Genomic DNA, 18,539 nt, shown 5'->3' on the forward strand with positions numbered 1-18,539 from the left:
ATAATAAAAAAATTCTGTAATATCATAGACTGTATATGTGTGGTACTGTTTTTGTTCTGATCTGCTGCCATCATAAGGTAGGTAGGTAGGTAAATACTTTATTATTATTATTTATTATTATTATACTTTATTAAATAAAAATAAAAACCAAACAGCACATCTTTGTATAGTCGTGAAAATTCAGCAGAAATGTTATAATGAATATAATGAGGACATTTTTTTTTTTTTTTTTTAAATAACAGTACGGTTTTATGGAAATATTATCTGTCTACGCGAACGACAAGGAAGAATTAAAAAAATAAAAATAATAATAAAAAATAAAATAGGAAGTGACGTATTTGTTGTGGAAACACGTCACAAGGCGGCAGCGATGGGAAATTTGAAATTCGTGGGCTAGCCGCTAGCCGCTAGCATTTGTTAACCGTTCCTCCGAAAGCCATGGCGTCGTATTATGACTTCTCACCACGCACGACAACACGGTTTCAATCTCCCGCGAAGATATTTTCTCAGCTAAAATCCAAACTGCAGATGGAGACGATGTGCGCAAAGGACGGAGTTTTCGCCAGAAGGGATCCGCTGCGTGACGCGAGAGAGAAACCCGGAGCGGAGTTCAAGTCGCCCAGGAAGAAAACAACCGAGGAGCGCGGAGAGACGCGGAGGTTCCGTGAAGCGCAGGCTGCGACTCTTTCGCCCTCGTCCAGTCCTCCCAAAGACCTCCAGTGTTCCTATTCGGACATCCGCTGGACGTCTTCGGAGGACGTGTCCGCGGTGTCGGACAGCGGATTCGGACGGAGAGAGGGGGCTTTCCTGGAGTCGACGGCCGCGTCGCAGTCCCGCTTTCCGCTTCGGGGAGATCCGATCCACGAGGGACCGGCTCGGATCGGAGACTCGGGGACTCCGGTGAAGACCCGGCCGGGGGGACGCGACCGCGACAAACCCGCGTCTGCAGCCGGCGTGTTTTCCCCCGTGGAGAAGAGGTTGAGGAAGAGGAAATGGGAGCAGCTGGATTTCGACAAAGTCAGCCGCCGCCTGGAGGGTGTCGGCTCCGGAAACAGAGGTCAGCCACAACGAAAGAAAACATCTGCTTCTGCTGACCAATCACAGGGGATCCGTGAGGTCATGTTCCCATCACCCACCACAGAGAAACGTGAGAGATTCATTGCTGCTTTTTTTAAATTTTATTTCTCTCTCTTTGCGGTATCATAAGAGAAAGAAGTTTACTGATGCTTCTCAATTTTTTTTTATTTATCTGTTTTTGAACAGGCTGCCAAGTTATTACAGAAAGCTGTCTTCTGATGTCCCCGGCTAAGATGTTTGCTTACATGAAGCTGAGGGAAAGCACAAGGAAGCAGCAGAAAGTAAACAACTGCACCAGGGAGCTCTTTAATGCGGGTGAGTGTATTGTGAAACCTGAGGAGAGCACAAGCAGACAGTTTAGTTTTTCTGTGTTTTTGTTGACAGCAAAACACCTTCGTTCACAGGTAATATCCATCAGTCCCGAGACGCAGCTCGCTCTGTGGGTGAGACGAGAGACATCACCTTTCAAAATCCTCCAGAAAGTGTAGTTTCTATGAACCTGGACGGAGGGGAAACACCTGGTAGCCAGTCGGACACGGATCCCTCTGAGGATGCCCGGATCCCCGCTGTGCCGCCGAGACCTGTTTTGCTCCAAGACCCGCTCGTGCTCAACTCTCCACAGATCTCCATACCTAAGAAACGGGAGACTGTGTTCAAGCGCAACAATCAGCCCAGCCAAGCAAAATTCCCAAAAGTGAGTAGAAACTAACTTTAAAAAAAAAAAACATCTTTGATTAAAGTGGGAATTAACAAGAAAGGGGAGGTACATTGTGGACTGGAAGTTTGGATTTGCAGACAGATGGGAAATAGAAGTTATTTATGTTTTCTCTTTTCTTAGAGAGGATTTGTTTGTTTTTTGGTCTAATTGCTTTTGTTTTCTCCTTCGTCAGGAGAGTGTGATTTATCTCAGAAGGTGGTTCCTGAGGAAGAACCGCATGGGCCTGTTTGTTGAGGGAATCCACAGGTAAGTGTGTCTGAAAACATCACAATTACACAATGTAGTGAAAAAGTTTATCGGCGCCTACTTTCTGGGTGATTACCGCTTGATGAGTCGGACATCTTCGCGCTTCATTCCAGATTTGTAGGACTGTGAACACAAATGCATTTAACTCGTCTTCTCCACTCAGGGAAGACAACATAGGGTGGAATAGTAACATCATTGCAGACCGGATTTCTAACTCCGTGCTGAAGACGGTCACCGGCAAAGTCTACATTTTGGAGGGGAAGATGAACGTGCACGGTGCCTCTGGTGAGCCTGTTCAGCACTTAATCACATTGCAGTATTTATTGGGCAGATCTTTTCCTTAGTGACAGTTACACTTTGCCACAAAGAACTTAACAACACATAAAACAACTAAGCTGTCTGGAGATACAGATTTTGAATATTTACCTGCGTGTAATATCATTTTTTTGTACCTCTCACTTTGGCCTTCAGGCTTTCCCATGTGGCTTTTGAAAAAGTTTGCGAAGGGTTTTCCTCCAAGCTGGAAGGAGCTTTATGAGAAGTTTCTGTTGGAGTCAAGAAAGTAAGAATACTAATTTCACACCCATGTTCTGATGTACAAAAGATTGTTGTGGTTTTTGCTGGAGGAAGTTGACTAATTGAAGCATGAGGTGAAGTTTTTTCTTCTTTTTTTAAAGAGTTGAGTTTTTGTTTGCTCTAGTGACCCGAGCAGAGGAACAGAGTGGAAGAACGAAGGGAGAGGCAACACAGCTAAACCAAAGTCAGCACTTTCCTCCATCAACCAGTCTGTGAAAAGCAACAAGAAAAAGTCCATGCAGACACGTGAGTGCAACAGAAACACTCAAGACGTTTGTAAGCCATTGCAGGGCATTTATTAAAATGTGAATTCAAAATTGGTTCAGCCAAACTAATACATTTGCTGTCGTGTGTGGTTTTTTTTTCTGCAGCTGATTCCTGTCGCTCCGCTGCCTCCTTCAGTAGTAAAGTGTCTCGAAGTGGTCGGGTGATCAAACCACCTTTGGAGTATTGGAAAGGAGGCCGAGTCATCCTAGACGCTGACATGAATGTTACCATCCACGAATGTTATGCGACCTCCACGTACGCCCCTGTAAGCTGGACTCCCACGAGTTACAAAGTATGACGAAGCGCCTGTTTTTCGATCTTTCTGGTTAATTTCTTATGTATGTTTTCCAGGAGGGGACTAAAACAGAATCTGCAAGGACATCACGGAAACCCATCCGTGCGTGTCTGCCCTGCAGTGACGGTAACGATGCCTGTGCAGCTTTAGTTTCAGCGCTTTGAGAAAAGTCAGAGCTACATGACACAACTGTTTTCTGTGTTCCCAGGCCGGAAGCAAAGTAAATCAGCCGGCGACAAAAAGGCATCCGGACCACTGAGGCAGGTCAAGGTTGTACTCACGAAATGTACCAAAGCCAGCGCTAAAACCGACGAGAAGACCTCTAATTCACTTCATCCTCCTGTGGAGACACTTCGCAGCCCCGAAGAGTGGTCCCATAGAACAACAAGGTCCAGCCGGAGGTGTCCAGCTACAGAGAGAGCCTTGTATGTGGACGCTGTCCCACCAAAGCAAAGTGAACCCAAAAAGTCTTCAACACAGAGCTCGGAGAAACAGACAAAGAGCATCAACAGGACTGTCACAATTTCAGCAAGAGAATCAAAGAGAAAACAGACGGTCTCAAATTCCCCAGAATCTCCTCCAGTTAATGAGAAAACATCAGAGCAGTTTTCCTTTAAGAAGAAGAAGCGAGTGTACAGTAAGGAAGGCAGGAAGGTTCCTCACAAGTTAAAGCAGTCACCAGAGGAGAGCAGGAAAGGACTGAGGAGGAGCCCCAGAGGAACAAACAATATCGATAAGATACAAACACAAGCGAAACCTAAACCAAGCAAATCTGTCAAAACTTCACCACTTACAAACCCTTCCCCCAAATCCACAAACTCCAACCAGAAACACAAGGCAAACAAAGGCAACGCAGTTACTGTGCAAGAGGAAGATGAAGACCGATGGGCTGAGGAAGAGCTTTTGAGGCTACAACAGTAAGTTTGGTGTTCGCCCAGGATGACAAAATACAGTGGGTACGGAAAGTATTCAGACCCCTTTAAATTTTTCACTCTTTGTTTCATTGCAGCCATTTGCTAAAATCAAAAAAGTTCATTTTATTTCTCATTAATGTACACTCAGCACCCCATCTTAACAGAAATGTAGAAATTTGTGCAAATTTATTAAAAAAGAAAAACTGAAATATCACATGGTCATAAGTATTCAGACCCTTTGCTGTGACACTCATATTTAACTCACATGCTGTCCATTTCTTCTGATCCTCCTTGAGATGGTTCTACTCCTTCATTGGAGTCCAGCTGTGTTTAATTAAACTGATTGGACTTGATTAGGAAAGGCACACACCTGTCTATATAAGACCTTACAGCTCACAGTGCATGTCAGAGCAAATGAGAATCATGAGGTCGAAGGAACTGTCCAAGGAGCTCAGAGACAGAATTGTGGCAAGGCACAGATCTGGCCAAGGTTACAAAATAATTTCTGCAGCACTCAAGGTTCCTAAGAGCACAGTGGCCTCCATAATCCTTAAATGGAAGAAGTTTGGGACGACCAGAACTCTTCCTAGACCTGGCCGTCCAGCCAAACTGAGCAATCGTGGGAGAAGAGCCTTGGTGAGAGAGGTAAAGAAGAACCCAAAGATCACTGTGGCTGAGCTCCAGAGATGCAGTAGGGAGATGGGAGAAAGTTCCACAAAGTCAACTATCACTGCAGCCCTCCACCAGTCGGGGCTTTATGGCAGAGTGGCCCGACGGAAGCTTCTCCTCAGTGCAAGACATATGAAAGCCCGCATAGAGTTTGACAAAAAACACATGAAGGACTCCCAGACTATGAGAAATAAGATTCTCTGGTCTGATGAGACCAAGATTGAACTTTTTGGCGTTAATTCTAAGCGGTATGTGTGGAGAAAACCAGGCATTGCTCATCACCTGCCCAATACAATCCCAACAGTGAAACATGGTGGTGGAAGCATCATGCTATGGGGGTGTTTTTCAGCTGCAGGGACAGGACGACTGGTTGCAATTGAAGGAAAGATGAATGCGGCCAAGTACAGAGATATCCTGGAAGAAAACCTCTTCCAGAGTGCTCTGGACCTCAGACTGGGCCGAAGGTTCACCTTCCAACAAGACAATGACCCGAAGCACACAGCTAAAATAACAAAGGAGTGGCTTCGGAACAACTCTGTGACCATCCTTGACTGGCCCAGCCAGAGCCCTGACCTAAACCCAATTGAGCATCTCTGGAGAGACCTGAAAATGGCTGTCCACCAACGTTCACCATCCAACCTGACGGAACTGGAGAGGATCTGCAAGGAAGAATGGCAGAGGATCCCCAAATCCAGGTGTGAAAAGCTTGTTGCATCATTCCCAAGAAGACTCATGGCTGTACGAGCTCAAAAGGGTGCTTCTACTCAATACTGAGCAAAGGGTCTGAATACTTATGACCATGTGATATTTCAGTTTTTCTTTTTTAATAAATTTGCACAAATTTCTACATTTCTGTTTTTTTCTGTCAAGATGGGGTGCTGAGTGTACATTAATGAGAAATAAAATGAACTTTTTTGATTTTAGCAAATGGCTGCAATGAAACAAAGAGTGAAAAATGTAAAGGGGTCTGAATACTTTCCGTACCCACTGTAGCCTGATGCAGAATTAGGAGAACATATTTCTGTGTTTTAACTACATTGCTCATCGGTTGGTGTATCTACGCGTGTGTTTCTGTTTTCCAGGGCTGTGTCATACTATCCTCAGCACATGGCAGGTTACTGGGCGAAGGTAGCGAGGACGGTGGGAACACGTTCTGCAGAGGAGTGCTACAATCAGCACACGTCTCTGGGTGCTTCACAGACTTCCTTTAAAAAAGCCCGAAAACCCCAAAAGGCAACAGCAGAAGCACACAAAGCTCCAGGTAAAGAAAAAAAAAAGGTCGCTGTTGGGATGCAGATTGTTCATTAAGATAAGAGGTTCATTTGGGTGTAATGATAATGTTGAAAGGTTTAATCCATAAATTTAACAATGAGAAGGAGCTAGATGAATTTTTATAAAGATATAATGAAGTCTGAAATCATAACTTAGTTTTTCCAGGAAAAAGGAGTTTTTTTTTTCTCCCACTGTCACTCACTTGGGAATTGCTGGGTTCCTCTCTATAATGTTGTAATGACTTTACTATGTTAGGTGCTCTGAAATAACTTGTGTTGTTATCTTGTCACTATATAAATACAATTGAATTGATTATTTTAATAATCACATAGTAATGTCCTCAAATGTTTCTATTGTTCAACAAAATGAACTGAATTTTCTCAAACAAAATATTTTTTTTCAGATTAGATTTGACTAACTCTGAATCTACTGTGTGTCTAGTTGCAGGTCTTCCTATGATATCTGCCCGGGTGGGAACCTTGAGGAGGAAGCAGCAGGTGCGTCAGTTCCTGGAGGCCAAGCCCCGAGAAGACGTCGATGATGCTTTCAGCTCAGCGTACATGCAGAATAAACGGGTTGAGGTTTGTTTATGGTTTTAGTGTTACGCAAAGGTTTTTACGAGGCGTCTAAAGCTATGGATTATGACCGACTGTATATCCGTCTCAATGTACAGATCCCCTTCTCGTGCCCAAGTGATGATCACGACGTTACTCTGCCGGACCTGGAACCTCTGACTCCATCTTCCACGTGTTTCCCTGAAGTGAAGAGTCCTCATTGTTTGTTAATCACTCCGGGCATGATGGGCTCCCCAAACGGGTAAATAAGGCTGACTTTTGCATTTGAACTTGTAATAGTTGTTTGCAGAAAACAACTATCCTCTCTTTCTTTTTTTTTTCCTTTCTTGATTTCAAAGGAACAATGGCGACAAGTACGTCTATCAACTGCAGAAGAGGATGAAAAAAAATCAGTTTAGTGTCCACAAGTGCTCGCGTTCTTCAAAGGTACAACCTCTTTTCATTTTTCCATTTCATTTCTGATATTCTTGTGACCTTAAAGGAGGGCAGGGCACAATATCGATACTTTATCAATATCGTGATATGAGATTTTGGATATCATAATATTCTGATATGGCATTAATGTTGTCCTCCTGGTTTTAAAGTACAGTAATGTCAATTTCTTTACTCACCAGACTCCTGTAGCTGATCATGTTTGCCCTTTTACCCACTCAGTCATTATATCCATATTACTGATGACTATTTATCAAAAATCTCATTGTGTAAATATTTTGTGAAAGCACCAAGAGTCATCCCCACGATATTGTCGCAATCTCATTATCATGCTATTTGTCCTAAAATATCACAATATTTCATTTGGTCCACATCGCTCAGCTCCATCTTAAGGCACACGTTATTATTATTCTTGTAAAAAAAAAAAAAACCCACCTTCCTCTTGTGTTTCTTTCAGAGTTTCACACCGACTCCTACAGTTAAACGAACAATGAGAAGATGTGGTAACGCAGGTAAGTGTCCGGAGGAATGTACTATTAGTTTACACAGAATAACACAAACACTTTAAAATACAGCAAATCAAATTTGTCATTGACACTTACTGCTATGAAAGGTCCCATGTTTTCCAAAAGAACACATTTTTGTGGTGTAAAGTACCCAAAAACATCTCAACATAGTTTTACATCTCTTCGTCTATGTCTCATTAATTCTTTTCTTTGTCACTAGAAAAGGACAGTTTTGTCGTTTGGGAGATGTTCCCAGGAAACGATGGCGCGCTGTCTGATAGCGAAGAGGAAGAAGATTTCTACTTCACAGACAACGACTGATTGAAGTTGGAGCTGACTCATCATATCGTTTAATAAAAAATATGAAATCATTCACTTGAATCAAAATCTGTAGAACAGAGGAGAGATATGCTTGTTTAAGTTATTAAATGTGAACAATAATACTGCTGTTGCAAATTTCTTCCCCTCGTCAACACATTTGCCAGAGCAAGAGAGTTTGAGCGTTAAAACCTAATCTGTATTGCTTTGTGTATATTTTGACATAATTCTGGCAGATTGAATTTAAAAAACGTTTTTTAAAGAACCACTAAACTTGTGCTGTTGTCTTCCTGTACATATCTGTAAAAATGTTTTGTTTAAAGTCCTTCTGGGAGTCAGTTTTAATGATCCTTTTAATAAATCTTTTTTTCAGTTCTTAATTATGGTTTATTTGTTTGTGTTGTGAGATGAGAAAGAACAACAAAGAGGTTATTCACGACCTTTTGGGTTTGTAACGCCATTTGGAAATGTGTGATTTACTTTTAAGAACTGTTAAAGTTCTGCAAACGGAAAATTTTGTTTTGCGAAAACATTCAGATGAAACCAGTGATTTCCAAACTTTTTTTTTTTTACTTCTAATGTCGGCTTGTATCAGACAAGCTTTTCACCACAAAAACCAACAAACACAAAAGAATCAGAGTTGTCAGGTTAAATATATTTTTTTATCAACGTGATCGATCAGATCCTCACTGACTGCAGCAATCAATCGATCAAATAGTGATTTATCCTTCTTAACTTCTCATTTTATTTCAGCAAATAAATCAAAGATTAGATCCGATACTTATTTACTTTTTCTAAAGTAGGATTTTTCATGCAGGATTTTTACTTGTAATGAAGTATTTTTTGAATTTCTGAATTGATGCTTTTACTTATGACAACACCTTCACGTTAAAACGCCCTGTTTCTGAAGCATATCTTATCCACAGGCTGCGATTGTTTATTCTGGGCCATGACTTCCTCCAGCTGGAGGGACTTAGGTGTCCCGTTTGAATGTGACAACCTCAATATAATCTGAATATAAATGACCCATCTTGTATGTTGTGTCCGTTTACGTGCAATGGAAACAACATTAAAAGTATAAATAGATAATAAAAATTAAAAAAAAAAAGGTAGTGGAATGTACTGGCAATAGCATAACGACATAATAAACACGTGTTCAAGCATCGGGGTTTACAAAAATAAAAAACCTCGTCACTGATCACGTGAAAACACGTCACGTGACTCGCTGCGCCTCGACCAGCCTGCTCACCAAACACCAGAGCTGAGTTTGAGACACGAGCAGCCGAGGACGACATGAACTCACCGTGAGTGATGCAAATAAGTTCACAGCTGTTTGTTGTTGTGGTTTTTATTTTATTTTTTTAAAACCGGGCGAAAAGGAGTCCGATAACGTTAACTGCTGTAACGTGGCTGGTGTTGCAGCGCCCGTCGTGTTGTTTTTGTAACGTTTGCGATGACCTCGAAGCAGGTTCACGTGATCACGTGACGTTAAAGCAGCTGGGAATACGTGCAGAGCGAGCGAAAGGTTGGATTTGTATCTGCGTGCCATAAAATGAGTTTTAAATGAGATTAACCCACATTTGAGACTACATATTTTCGCTATGACCCTGAAACAAAACAAAAAAAAAAAAACACCAACAGCTTAAAAGTTTGTATGTGTTTTTGATGAAACTTCCGCGTTGGTTTGTGTTTAATTTCTTTCTCTACAAGTCTTATTCAATGAAAGTTTATTATTTGTGTTTCTCTCCAACAGACTGGTCTTTTCCATCCCCTTGTTATTCAGTTCGTTGGTCTGGAGTGGATATTTGGAATATGACCAAGATGTCTTGTGAGCAAACCTAAACTTTTCAGGCTGCTTTCTTATCTCCTTGTCTTTAGACAAACAATAATGATCTTTTTCCTCCTTGAAAACTGTTTTGTAATTATTCTTTTTTTTTTTTTTAAAGTCGAGCCTTATTGCCTTGTTCAGTAATACACAGCCGTATGGTTGGAAGGAGACTGCATGGAAACCTGTGATGTGATTTACAACTGTTATCGTTGCTCAGCCTCCATACTTTGTGTATGGCCCTTTATTTATGCATTCGGTTAATAAGGAGAGTCAAGTTGAAATTTTACTATGATGAGCACCAGGGCTGCAATGATTAATCAATTGATTATTTTCTTTATTAATCGATTGTTTGGTCTTTAAAGTCAGAAAATGGTATAAAAATGTCTCCCAGTGTTTCCCAAAGCCGACGTGCCGCCTAAACGGTCTCGTTTTGTCCCGACCAACCGTCCACACTGAAAGTATTGAGTTTATTTTCATGGAAAAAGACTAAGGGAAGCAGAAAATACTCGTATTTAAGAAGCTGTACTCTGGGAGTTTTAGTTTAGTTTAATTCATTTTGAATTACATTTTGATCTGATGAATAGATTAATTAAGTAATTGTTGCAGCTCCTTTGAACAGTTTTGATCTTTTGATCACATGAACAGCATGACTGAATAATTTTGGCACACGTTAACAAGGGACTGGTTCAAACTGGTCATTTTACTCTTGAAACGTTCAGTTCACTTGTTTATTAGACGATCATGAAATGCTTGACCTCGTTCATCAGGATACCACATGACTGGACTCGTGTAGGTCGGGTTGATCCTACCGAGGAGCTGGAACTGACCTTTGCGCTGAAGCAGCAGAATGTCCACCTGCTGGAGGAAACACTCAGACTGGTGTCGGACCCGGACTCGGCTCAGTATGGTAGGACCCTGTCTGGTAACTGCTGGCTGTGTTTGAGCATCCGCATAAACATGCATACAGTTGTTTAGCTTTGATGCTCAGCGGGATTTGTGCATCCATGTATTTCTTCTTCTGTCCTTCATAATGTGAACCTCATCACAGGGAATCCGAGCTAAACTGCTCTGACACTTCTCTGATAAGACGAGGCAAAATCTTTCCTCAACTTTGACCTTCACTTTGACTGCAGAATGACATGAGGCTTGTTGTTTTCTCCTCCACAGGTAAACATCTGAGCCTGGAGGAAGTAGCGTCTCTCTTACGTCCGTCTGAACTCACCCAGAAGGTGGTGCGTCACTGGCTGCAGAGTCACGGGATTACAAACTGCCTGACTGTTCGTACTCAGGACTTTTTACAGTGCACCGTGACTGCAGAGTAAGCAAATCTTTTTTGGCAACATTTGTTCTGCTTACTCAACTCACTTGCTCTTGACACAGTTAAGGCACAAACTTTACATTTTCTGCTCGAGTTCCTGAACAAGTTAAATCTTGCGAAAAGGTCACTCTTGCAATCTCATGAGACAGTTCCTCTTTCTGTAGTTACTGGAAGAAATCTGACGTTGAGCTGTGGGCTATTGAAATTCATAAATCCAGGTCAAGGTTGTTGAGATCTAATAAAAATAGCATCTCACCCAAGAAGCCCAAACCTTGATAGCAGTTTGTTATCAAATGTAATTTCACTGACTTGGACTTACAGTATATCAGTGTGGTATAAAAGCCAATTTGTTTTTTTTCAACACATACTTTGTCTGAATGTTAATGATGTGGGAGTGGATTTGTAGATCTTTAAGCTGTGGTCATTTTTTTGTTTTGTGTATTAAGGGTTGCAGAGACGCTACTTCCAGGAAGTAGGTTCTACCGCTACGTCCGAGACGGCCAGTCTTTAGTGAGATCTTCAGCCCCGTACTCCGTTCATGATGATGTTCACCAACACCTTGACTTCGGTGAGCACCATTTTCTTAGCTATCTATAATTGCTTCCCATTTTGGTTGAGATCTGGTTTAACATTGCTGGATGTTTACTGTTTATTTTTTTTTTTTTTTTTTGTGCTTCCACAGTTGGAGGGCTTCATCGTCTCCCGCCTAAAGGGCAGGACCTCGATAAGAAGCCGCAGCCGTCTAAGGCGGGGCTGCACCTCGGAGTGACTCCTGCCATCCTGAGGGCCCGCTACAATCTGACAGCAACCGATGTGGGATCCGCTCAGAACAACAGCCAGGCTGTAGCTCAAGTATGATCCACTCACACAGACAGTCTGTGAACCATTGAATGTTGCTGTTAGACTTATCCGCATGAGCGCTAATACTTTAATCTGACTCCAACCCTGTGTTCTTTTTTTTATTGAAGATAGCTGTTCTCTGTTTTTAGTTCTTGGAGCAGTACTACCACCCTGCCGACTTGGCTGAGTTCATGAACATGTTTGGCGGGAGCTTCAAGCATCTGTCTCAGGTCTATCGAGTTGTTGGCACCCAGGGAGGAGGAAAGGCCGGTCTGGAGGCCAGTCTGGATGTGGAGTACATCATGAGCACAGGGGCGAATATTTCCACATGGGTCTTCACCAATCCAGGTCTGAGGCTTTAGCAGTGCATATTTATGCACGCATGTGTTTGTCTCACATCTTTTATTTTTAGATTAATTAGAGGAAATCATAAACGCACCAAAGGATTGCCTAATTTGTAAATTAATCCAAATAAATGTTGCCCTTCTGACCTTTTTCACACACACACACACACACACACACACACACACACACACACACACACACACACACACACACACACACACACACACACACACACACACACACACACACACACACACACACATATATCATCTCCCCATTACCGTGCAGGTCGTCATGAGTCCCAGGAGCCCTTCCTCCAGTGGATGGTTTTGCTCAGCAACATGTCTGACCTGCCGTGGGTTCACACCATCAGCTACGGAGACGATGAAGACAGCCTGTCCACGGCCTACATGATGCGCATCAACACGGAGTTCATGAAGGCCGGCGTCAGGGGAATCTCTTTGCTCTTTGCTTCCGGTCAGTAACAGGGAAAGATGTGCAGAATTCTTACTCAGTGTATACTCACACAGAGACATTCAAGACCAAAGGCAAACACCTAATTCATGTCATCAGCAAAATACGGCTGTTGATGAGCTAACAAAGCCTTTTTTGTGGACAGCTTCAGCCGGTTAACTTTGAAGACCGTGACTGCGACCTCTTGTTTCGGGTTTAGTTTCTAATCAAGAAATTCCTCTTCTCGGTGGTTTTGGATACAAAATGGGGAACTGACAGCTCAAATTTCTGTAGAAGTGAGAGAGAGCTGATCATGTAACAAAAATGAGACAGTTGTGGTCTCCTCGGCAACACGTCAGCTGACAATTTTACTTTACTCTATTGTTACTGCTGGATCAATATCTCACTTGAAACATGAATACAACACTATTGTTTTGAATTAAAACACCCATGATTGCATGGCAACGCTGGGACACGCGTGTCTAAGGTACCTTTTGTCCTGCAGCTTTATCCGTAGCTCACAACAATACTTGAAAGGCTGCCAGGTGTCAGTAAAATATGCTGCATGAATACCTGTTATATCCTTTTATAACCCACCAATCTTGTATCATGTTCAGGTGACAGCGGTGCTGGATGCAAACATTCGGGTAAAGAACAAAACACCTTCAGACCCAGCTTTCCTGCCTCCAGGTAAAACATCTTTCATTTCTGGAAGTAAACTCATCATTCAGACTAACTTTTTTTTATTGGCGGCATCGGTGCGCCCGACTTTTTATTTCAGATACATCAGGGCATAATCTACATTCACCCAAAATTTGCAGTTACATTTTAATTGTTACTCTTTTTGTCAGTTCCCAAACACATTGGTAATTTCTTAACACAGTATGTAAATGATTGTTGACAGGAGTGGAGGTGCAGATAAATATATTTTCTTAATTGAAATCGCAGCACAAACAAGCAACACAATCAGATGGACCTGCGAAAAGTGTGGCACACCGGTGTGACCAATGAAAATGTTCAGTTCCACTTGACAGATTTTCAGCTGCATTGAAAAATCTCTGGTAACCATGTCTTAAATTGTTGAAATTATATTCTATAAAGAAATCTAAGTTGTTGTTTTTTTTCAATGTCTGTGCCACAGACAGGTTGTCCTAAAGCACACTTGAGCAGAGTTAAAAAGTTGAAACTGTTCCTTGTTCGCAGCCCGTACGTGACCACAGTAGGAGGAACTTCATTCAAGAACCCATTTAAGGTCACGTATGAAGTTTCAGATTACATCAGTGGAGGAGGCTTCAGCAACGTTTTCAAGATGCCTGACTACCAGGTAATAATAATATCAGATCATCAGCTCTGTGCCATGCAGCTTTTAGTTGTCCTGAGTTGGGGCATTGAATTATAATCCCTCTCAAAATATAAATATAATATCTGTTTTTCCCAACCTGATGCCAGTCTATGCGGACAGCGTTATTTATGCAGTGTGTTTGTGTTCCCACAGGCCAGTGCAGTGGAGGGGTATCTGAAGACTGTAGCAGCAACCCTCCCCCCTCAGTCATACTTCAATACCAGCGGCAGGGCCTACCCTGACATGGCTGCCCTGTCTGATAATTACTGGGTGGTCACCAACAGAGTGCCGGTCCCCTGGGTGTCCGGGACTTCGGTAAAATATATACACACATCAGAAAAAAGAAGCGTACATTCTATAGACTATAGAAATAGTCTCTGGGCATATTGTTCCAGGAGTTGATCCAATGAACAAGTCAGTATGGCTCCAAACAGGTTGTGCTTTTAATCGCAGTTCTCGTGGGAATGTGAGTAAAAGTCCAAAAAGGGCAGGTTCTTCATGCACCATGTTAAAAAAAAAAAAAAATCCAAACAGCTGTGCAATTTAGCTTCTGTCGCAGTTGGTGCAAAATATTATTGTAATGTCATTGTGAGGACCAGAGTTTAGCAAATTAGCAGAACAAATGTTTGTATTGACAGGTAGCGGCACAAGAGTGGCCACATTTGTCGCTTTTACAGTGTTCAAGGAGCATTTGCAACAGTTTAGTTATATTTTATCAGTTGTTCCTCGCGGCTAATCACATCCCTCATGTGTTGCTCACCCCTTCAGGCGTCCACCCCTGTTGTCGGAGGCATGCTTTCCCTCATCAATGGCCAACGTTTGCTGAAGGGCCTGCCTGTCCTGGGCTTCCTCAACCCCCGCCTCTATAAGCTCAAAGGACAGGCTCTATTTGATGTAAGTTATTACCGTGCTAAAGAATTCGCTCTTTCATTGATTCCTTAAAGCTCCACTAAGACTTGATTTATGTTGAAATTTTCAAATGGTCATACTTATTTACTTGTTTGTAAATCCTTTTTATTTACATACTTGCACAACGTAAGCCCGAGGAATCTGGTTAATGACCATAATTCCTTCTTGAAGAATCCAATTGAAATGACTGCCTTTGTAGTATTTTGTATGAAAAAAGTTTTTGGTTCCTTCCATACTGTTCATAGGCGGTCATTATGTGAACCCTTTTGCAAAACATTTTGAAGTCATGGTTTTGGTCCTAATTGCCATGCATTCTTGTCTCCAGGTAACCGAAGGATGCCACCTGAGTTGTGTGGATGAGACGGTTCAAGGTAAGGGTTTCTGTGCTGCACCATCATGGGACCCTGTAACAGGCTGGGGGACACCAAACTACCCTGCACTGCTGGCTGCCCTTCTGGCTGAGTGAACAGCTACAACGAGTTAAACTCAAACTAGCAGTTGTCTCACACACATCCAAACTCTTAACAAGGTGCCAAAGGCAGGACGGTGGAATGGTTACGCTCTACATTATTTCCTGTTTGTTTTATTCAGACATTATGTTCAAGGTCGAAACATTATTTTCCATGTCAAAGAATGTTTTTTTATCATGCATCCTCACTTCTATTCATGTAAGGATAAACGGATCACCTCTAAAATAGTGTAATTTTTTTAATGGTGTAAAGCTGTTCAAATATTTTTAGGTCAGGGATAGTGATACTTTTGGATTTTTAATGCTCCACTGCAGTTGCCTGTTTCTGCTGTTCACTGCATTTTAACTGACCCAGATTTCTCTATGATTCTCTGGCGCACACACACACACACACACACACACACACACACACACACACACACACACACACACACACACACACACACACACACACACACACACACACACACACACACACACACAGGTAGGGTATTAACAGGATTCCTATGCTTCAAATTCATGCCTCTAGATACACAGCAATGGGAGATGTGGATGCACTGCTATGCAAAACTGAAATATTTGAACCATAAAAAAATGCTGAAATACACACTCGACTCACCTCTTAGATGTACACTAATACTTAAAAAAAAAAAAATCTTAAACCATGTTATATGTCACTCGGAACTCTACTGTTAGATGCAGTGATTTCACCAGATCAAAGAAATTTAGAGTTTAACTGTGAGACTGTTAAGTCTATTTTGCCATACTACTCTGCAGGGATATACTAGGTACCAGTCATAGTATCTTTTAATGACAAATATCTGCATGCAATTTTAAACATGTCAATGTATTTGTAATAAAATGGGAACATAGTTTATGTTATCAGATTGACAGGACCTTTTTTACTTGACTTTCACTTTGGTTTGTCGCTGTTTGCTCTGCGCCTATGAACTAAGAAAATGCACTGTAACGTGGGTTCAAAATTAGTCAGCAATTCTACCCACCAGCATTGTTGCACTTGTTTTTATATTTTTGATTATGTAAGTCAACAAATCAGATGTATTTAATTTGAGAAAGACTTTATGCGCTGTCTTTTTTTTCTGTGAATTAATGCTGGATGTGTGATTTGAAATATAATAAAGTTTAAGAGTGTACCTGGATGCTGCAGTTTGTTTTTTAAAGATCTACCAGATGTTTAAGGAGTGATATGTGGTGCAAAAGAAAATACCAGAAAACTGCTGGCTACTTTGACAATTGCAAAAACATGCCATTTTCTCGAAGCAGAACTAACAGTTGTTTGAGGTCCCATCTTAAAAAAAAAAAAAAAAAAGAAGAAATTTCAACTATTTTATTATTTTAAATAACAAATAATTCAACTTGATATAATTATCAAATCAGTCATCACTGATGATAAGTGTTAGCTGAAATTATACTGGGGTTACTCCAAAAGACCTAAGAGTTAAAACTAGTAACATGCAGATTGTAAAGTGAGCTAAGAGTATCTCTTCAAACAGATTGCATTAGACTGAAAGTTTTTATTTCCAATGCAAATTCTGGCCTTTCCCCCACTGTCATTGGTGTCACGCAAAGAAAAGAAACGGATAATTCACTGTTACAGCTGCAAGAGATTACTCTGAACCTAATATACAATTGTCAACTGTGTATATGCAGCACGCTGAAGAAAGGTCCCAAATTGTAACATTTTTGGTGCTTTATTTGCAGTCCTGATATCCTTTATCCCAAGATAATTTAGTGGTTTTCAGTGTAAGAAAAACACTTAACTTTAGACGACATGCTATAGTATGACTTTTTAGTCATATTTTGGAGAACATGCTACTTTAAAAAAATTTTGGCAGAAAAAAAGTCATACTACAGTGTGACTTTTTTGCATACTATAGTATGACGTTGTGGACGATACACTACGGCTGAACTTTTTCTTGATATTTTCTATGACATACTAAAGTCTTAAGTATTTAAAAAATAAATTTGGCCGAAAAAAACATTTAATACTATAGTGACTTTTTTGTGATTTTTTGGGATGAAGGAAAAGTCATACTATAGTATGACGGTTTGGACGAAACATTACAGCATGACTTTTTCTTCATATTTTATACGACATACTAAAGTCTTAAGTATTTTAAAAAAAAATTTGGCCGAAAAAAAGTTATACTATGGTGTGACTTTTTTGTGATTTCTTGGGACGAAGAAAAAGTCATACTATGACATTTTTATCATATTTTGGACGACATGCCATAGTATGACTTTTTTGTCATGTTTTGGACGACATGCTACAGTACGACTTTTTGGTCATATTTTGGACAACATGCTATAGTATGACTTTTTTGTCACATTTTGGACGACATGCTACGGTATGACTTTTTGGTCATATTTTGGACGACATGCTACAAGTATGACTTCCGTCGAAATTATGTCATGCAGCACAATGGTGCAGTCGTCAGTGTCGTCGTCTCACAATCTGGAGGTCCCCGGTTCGATCCCGGCCTGGGACTTTCTATGTGGAATTTGCATGTTCCTGCATAGTCATAAGTAAATTAAAATATGTCATCCATAACATGGAAGACTAACTTATGCATGTTATCATGCATGTAGTCCATGATGTAAATCAAACATCATGCATATAGTCGTAAATGTGACAAAGTCACACTTCAAGCGAGAACATGCAATCCACCACAGACAGAGTTCCAAGCCCCTGATCGAAGCGAGTACTTCCTGATAGTGAGACGACGACACTAGCGACTGCGGGGTTGTGTGGCCTTTATTGCATGTTTGTCTGACTTACATAACTTATATGACTTTTAAACATTTTATGGAAGAAGGTACTGTGGTGGAGTGGTTAGTGTTGTCGCCTTCCAGTCAGAAGGTTCCAGGTTCGATTCTTGCCCTCGACGTGACCTTCCATCTTGCATGTTAATGTCATGCTTTCCAGAGCGAGTCTCGAACCTGGAACCTTCTGACTGGGAGGCAACCATGCCAACCACTGCACTGTTGAGCGCTCTTGCCTAACATGTTTAAAAGTCATATAAGTCAGGCAAGCATGCAATAAAGGCAGCAAAATGGTGCAGTTCCAAGCCAGCGCTGACAGGGGGCCTGGAACTTTGTGTGTGGAGGATTCTTGTTGAATGAAATGTTTTACATTGTGGGCTACAGGC

General features: G+C 41.3%; 2 protein-coding genes across 2 annotated transcripts; both read left to right on the forward strand.

Moving 5' to 3' along the window:
* Positions 1–352: 352 nt before the first annotated feature.
* On the forward strand, positions 353–8,245 carry mis18bp1 (MIS18 binding protein 1). Its single transcript, XM_069714900.1, has 16 exons — positions 353–1,147; positions 1,264–1,392; positions 1,482–1,771; positions 1,968–2,041; positions 2,205–2,326; positions 2,513–2,603; positions 2,742–2,863; positions 2,989–3,149; positions 3,236–3,305; positions 3,388–4,096; positions 5,845–6,023; positions 6,476–6,615; positions 6,708–6,850; positions 6,948–7,035; positions 7,499–7,553; positions 7,768–8,245. Exons 1-16 carry the CDS (start codon positions 439–441, stop codon positions 7,866–7,868), a joined length of 3,183 nt encoding a protein of 1,060 aa, XP_069571001.1. The 5' UTR covers positions 353–438; the 3' UTR covers positions 7,869–8,245.
* Positions 8,246–9,082: 837 nt separating this feature from the next.
* tpp1 (tripeptidyl peptidase I) lies at positions 9,083–16,529 on the forward strand. The gene is made up of 13 exons (XM_069714901.1): positions 9,083–9,169; positions 9,619–9,693; positions 10,461–10,600; positions 10,861–11,011; positions 11,458–11,579; positions 11,694–11,863; positions 12,001–12,199; positions 12,485–12,673; positions 13,267–13,339; positions 13,853–13,973; positions 14,145–14,306; positions 14,760–14,885; positions 15,226–16,529. Exons 1-13 carry the CDS (start codon positions 9,159–9,161, stop codon positions 15,364–15,366), a joined length of 1,680 nt encoding a protein of 559 aa, XP_069571002.1. The 5' UTR covers positions 9,083–9,158; the 3' UTR covers positions 15,367–16,529.
* The last annotated feature ends 2,010 nt before the right edge of the window (positions 16,530–18,539 follow it).

This window comes from Brachyistius frenatus, unplaced genomic scaffold (assembly GCF_029030835.1).
Source record: "Brachyistius frenatus isolate BFR_SWC_R1_liver_20210118 unplaced genomic scaffold, ASM2903083v1 Contig_136, whole genome shotgun sequence".
Taxonomy (NCBI): domain Eukaryota; kingdom Metazoa; phylum Chordata; class Actinopteri; family Embiotocidae; genus Brachyistius; species Brachyistius frenatus.